Raw genomic sequence first — 4,827 nt, forward strand, 5'->3', positions numbered from 1 at the left:
CTCTCCCCCTTCCATCCTTACCTTCCCTCTCCTCTCCCCCCCCTCCACCCTGTCCTCCTCCCGTCTCTCTCCCCCTCCACCCTCTCTATCCCCCTCACCCTCTCCTCCTCCCCTCTCTCTCCCCCTCCACCCTCTCCTCATCCCTCTCTCTCCCCCCCCTCCATCCTTACCTTCCCTCTCTCTCCCCCTCCACCCTCTCCTCCTCCCTCTCTCTCACCCTCCACCCTCTCCTCCTCCCTCTCTCCCCCTCCTCCCTCTCTCTCCCCCCTCCACCCTCTCCTCCTCCCTCTCTCTCCCCCTCCACCCTCTCCTCCTCCCTCTCTCCCCCCTCCACCCTCTCCCCCTCCACCCTTTCCCCCTCCACCCTCTCTTCCTCCCTCTCTCCCCCTCCACTCTCTCCTCCTCCCCCTCCACCCTCTACTCCTCCCTCCAGTCAGACCTGTTCCAGGATGACCTGTATCCAGACACGGCGGGTTCAGACCCAGCTCTGGAGCCAGAGGAGTGGCTGGAGGGGCGAGACGAGGACCCCACCCTCCAGTCCTTGAGAGATGGCTACGTTCCCCCTAAGAGCCGCGAGCTCAAAGTGGCCAAGAAGAACGTTCTGGACTCCAGACCCACCACCAGACGCAGCATGTCCTCCTGCGACGGCTCAGCCAACCTGCCTGTGAGTCACACTCTGTCTGCCTGTCTGTCTGACCCTAACCACCAACCTGCCTGTGAGTCACTATGTATATAATCATCCCTTTATCAACCCTCATTCTCCAATGTCTCCTCTACCTCTCTCTCTAATTTCTCCTCTCTCTCGCTCTCATTAGGCCTTATTCTGATCTTTAGAAATTCTGACTAATGTTGTTTTCCTGTTGTTTTCCTATAGCTGCCTGTTGTTTTCCTGTAGCTGCCTGTTGTTTTCCTGTAGCTGCCTGTTGTTTCCCTGTAGCTGCCTGTTGCTTTCCTGTAGCTGCCTGTTGTTTCCCTGTAGCTGCCTGTTGTTTTTCTGTAGCTGCCTGTGGCTTTCCTGTTGTTTTCCTATAGATGCCTGTTGTTTTCCTCCTGTAGCTGCCTGTTGTTTCCCTGTAGCTGCCTGTTGTTTTCCTGTAGCTGCCTGTTGTTTCCCTGTAGCTGCCTGTTGTTTTCCTGTAGCTGCCTGTTGTTTTCCTGTAGCTGCATGTTTTCCTGTTGTTTTCCTGTAGCTGCATGTTTTCCTGTTGTTTTCCTGTAGCTGCATGTTTCCTGTTGTTTTCCTGTAGCTGCGTGTTTCCTGTTGTTTTCCTGTAGCTGCATGTTTTCCTGTTGTTTTCCTGTAGCTGCATGTTTTCCTGTAGCTGCATGATTTCCTGTTGTTTTCCTGTAGCTGCATGATTTCCTATAGCTGCATGTTTTCCTGTTGTTTTCCTGTAGCTGCATGTTTTCCTGTTGTTTTCCTGTAGCTGCATGTTTTCCTATAGCTGCATGTTTTCCTATAGCTGCCTGACTTCCTGTTGTTTTCCTGTAGCTGCCTGTTTTCCTATAGCTGCATGTTTTCCTATAGCTGCCTGTTTTCCTGTAGCTGCATGTTTTCCTGTAGCTGCATGTTTTCCTATAGCTGCATGTTTTCCTGTTGTTTTCCTGTAGCTGCATGTTTTCCTGTAGCTGCATGATTTCCTATAGCTGCATGTTTTCCTGTTGTTTTCCTGTAGCTGCATGTTTTCCTGTTGTTTTCCTGTAGCTGCATGTTTTCCTGTTGTTTTCCTGTAGCTGCATGTTTTCCTGTAGCTGCATGTTTTCCTGTTGTTTTCCTGTAGCTGCATGTTTTCCTGTTGTTTTCCTGTAGCTGCATGTTTTCCTGTTGTTTTCCTGTAGCTGCATGTTTTCCTGTAGCTGCATGTTTCCTGTAGCTGCATGTTTTCCTGTAGCTGCATGTTTTCCTGTTGTTTTCCTGTAGCTGCCTGTTTTCCTATAGCTGCCTGTTTTTTCCCAGTTTTTTTCCTGTAGCTGCCTGTTCCTGACCTCTTTCCTTTTTTCTTCCTTCCTTTCCATCTCCTACCTTTTTCTCCCCTTCCTTCTTTCCCTTCCTACCTTCCTCTTTCCCCACTCTGCCCCTCCCTTACCCCTCCCTCCTTCCCTACCTCTCCCTCCTTCCCTCTCTCCAGCCTCAGTTGGTAGAGCGGTTGTTGGAAGAAGTTCAGAATCTCAAGGCAACAGTTCTGTCTCAGGAGAAGAGAATCTGTGACCTTGAGAATAAACTCTCCAAGTACACCAACGGCACAGCCTAATACACACACATCCTTCACACACACACACACACACACACACACACACACACACACACACACACACACACACACACACACACACACACACACCACGACAACACTCTGTAACAGCCCACACACACAATTCCACTATCCACATACACCGCCACACCCCTACACAATAGCCTTACTGCCTTACATACACAGCCAGGCCAACATTCAATCAAAGCTGTTAGCAATAAGCACATTGCACTTGACTTTTAAAGGCAATTTACGATTGAGCTGAAATCCGCGGGTGTATACCATGAATGTGATCTCCGTGAACAACTGTGAAATTGTCTTTTAAAAGGTGCATTGTCGTTTGTGTAGTTCACAGCTCTGCAACCTGCCTAAATTCCACGCTAGCAACCCCAATAACCCCTAACTTCAAACACATATAACCCCCACCCCCCGTACACACACACACACACTCACTCACATGCACTCACAGACACCCCCCCCCCCCCCAACCAATAATGCTCAGTACCTAGAGAGAGTGTCAGTTAAAAAATGATGTTGTGAGTCGGGTTGTGAGAGACATTTTGTGAAAGTTACTGGAATTTTGAAAACCTAGTTGAGAGTACAAACAGTATCATAGGCTACTACACACACGCACTGTCCCCATCCCTCCATCCATCACCGACCAACACTCAGTAATAACCATCTCTGGATCTCAGTCAACCTTCTCAAAATGTAAATAGTGCGATAAAGCAAAAAAGGTAGGGGGGGGGAGAAGTTTTTAAAAATAACCACATTTGTGAAAAAAAATCTAATCTAAGAAGACTTTAGTGTGTTCTGTAGATGATTATACATGAGACACGTGATGACATCAATTAAAACAATCTGTTTTTTTTAACTGGTTGGACTAAACTTTTCCTTTTCTTGTGTCATGGAGATGCTTTAATTTTTTATGTAATGTTTTCTCTGTGTTTTACAAATGTTCCATCCTGAGAATAAATCACTCTTTTTCCTGTGTAACCTGTTATTTCCCACCTAAACCTGGGTTCGCGCCCAGGCTCTGTCGTAACGGGCTGCGACCGGGAGGTCCGTGGGCGACGCACAATTGGCCTAGCGACGTCTGGGTTATGGAGGGCTTGGCCGGTAGGGATATCCTTGTCTCATCGCGCACCAGCGACTCCTGTGGCGGGCCGGGCGCAGTGCTCGCTAACCAGGTGCACGGTGTTTCCTCCGACACATTGGTGCGGCTGGCTTCCGGGTTGGATGCGCGCTGTGTTAAGACGCAGTTGGTTGGGTTGTGTATCGGAGGACGCATGACTTTCAACCTTCGTCTCTCCCGAGCCCGTTCGGGAGTTGTAAATTTGATAGAAAAAGGGGGTAAAATATAAAATAAAATAATTAACATTCAAGCCTGATGCTACATGAGCCATTTTATGAGCCCTACATTAAATATATTTTATGAGCCCAATCCAAAAAAAGCCCAAATGATTACAGTACTATTATGGACTGGAATTACGCACCTCGTTCAAACTATGAAGCTGGGAGAGAAGATGTGATGCTGGTGCAGGACACAACCTAGAGAAGATGTGATGCTGGTGCAGGACACAACCTAGAGAAGATGTGATGCTGGTGCAGGACACAACCTAGAGAAGATGTGATGCTGGTGCAGGACACAACCTAGAGAAGATGTGATGCTGGTGCAGGACACAACCTAGAGAAGATGTGATGCTGGTGCAGGACACAACCTAGAGAAGATGTGATGCTGGTGCAGGACACAACCTAGAGAAGATGTGATGCTGGTGCAGGACACAACCTAGAGAAGATGTGATGCTGGTGCAGGACACAACCTAGAGAAGATGTGATGCTGGTGCAGGACACAACCTAGAGAAGATGTGATGCTGGTGCAGGACACAACCTAGAGAAGATGTGATGCTGGTGCAGGACACAACCTAGAGAAGATGTGATGCTGGTGCAGGACACAACCTAGAGAAGATGTGATGCTGGTGCAGGACACAACCTAGAGAAGATGTGATGCTGGTGCAGGACACAACCTAGAGAAGATGTGATGCTGGTGCAGGACACAACCTAGAGAAGATGTGATGCTGGTGCAGGACACAACCTAGAGAAGATGTGATGCTGGTGCAGGACACAACCTAGAGAAGATGTGATGCTGGTGCAGGACACAACCTAGAGAAGATGTGATGCTGGTGCAGGACACAACCTAGAGAAGATGTGATGCTGGTGCAGGACACAACCTACAATTAGATATTTTTAAACATATATAATAGGGCGTATTTTACATTTTATAATTAGGCTGATACATGAGTCTACCTTTCATCATATTTCCCCTAATGTTGTTAGCATGCCTTGCATCATATTTCCCCTAATGTTGTTAGCATGTTGTTAGCATGCCTTTCATCATATTTCCCCTAACGTTGTTAGCATGCCATGCATCATATTTCCCCTAATGTTGTTAGCATGCCTTGCATCATATTTCCCCTAATGTTGTTAGCATGCCTTGCATCATATTTCCCCTAATGTTGTTAGCACGTTATTAGCATGCCATGCATCATATTTCCCCTAATGTTGTTAGCATGCC

At 47.8% G+C, this 4,827-nt stretch overlaps 1 protein-coding gene across 1 annotated transcript in view; it reads left to right on the top strand.

The window, feature by feature from the left end:
• Window positions 1–3,245, top strand: part of LOC116358261 (coronin-6-like) — a 4,677-nt gene extending 1,432 nt beyond the window's left edge. The window contains exons 2-3 of the mRNA XM_031809080.1: window positions 391–664; window positions 2,130–3,245. Of these exons, the coding sequence (XP_031664940.1) occupies window positions 391–664; window positions 2,130–2,252 (397 nt within the window). The 3' untranslated portion in view covers window positions 2,253–3,245. The remainder of the gene's footprint in view (window positions 1–390; window positions 665–2,129) is intronic.
• Window positions 3,246–4,827: the final 1,582 nt, after the last annotated feature.

Source organism: Oncorhynchus kisutch, linkage group LG29 (assembly GCF_002021735.2).
Source record: "Oncorhynchus kisutch isolate 150728-3 linkage group LG29, Okis_V2, whole genome shotgun sequence".
NCBI lineage: Eukaryota > Metazoa > Chordata > Actinopteri > Salmoniformes > Salmonidae > Oncorhynchus > Oncorhynchus kisutch.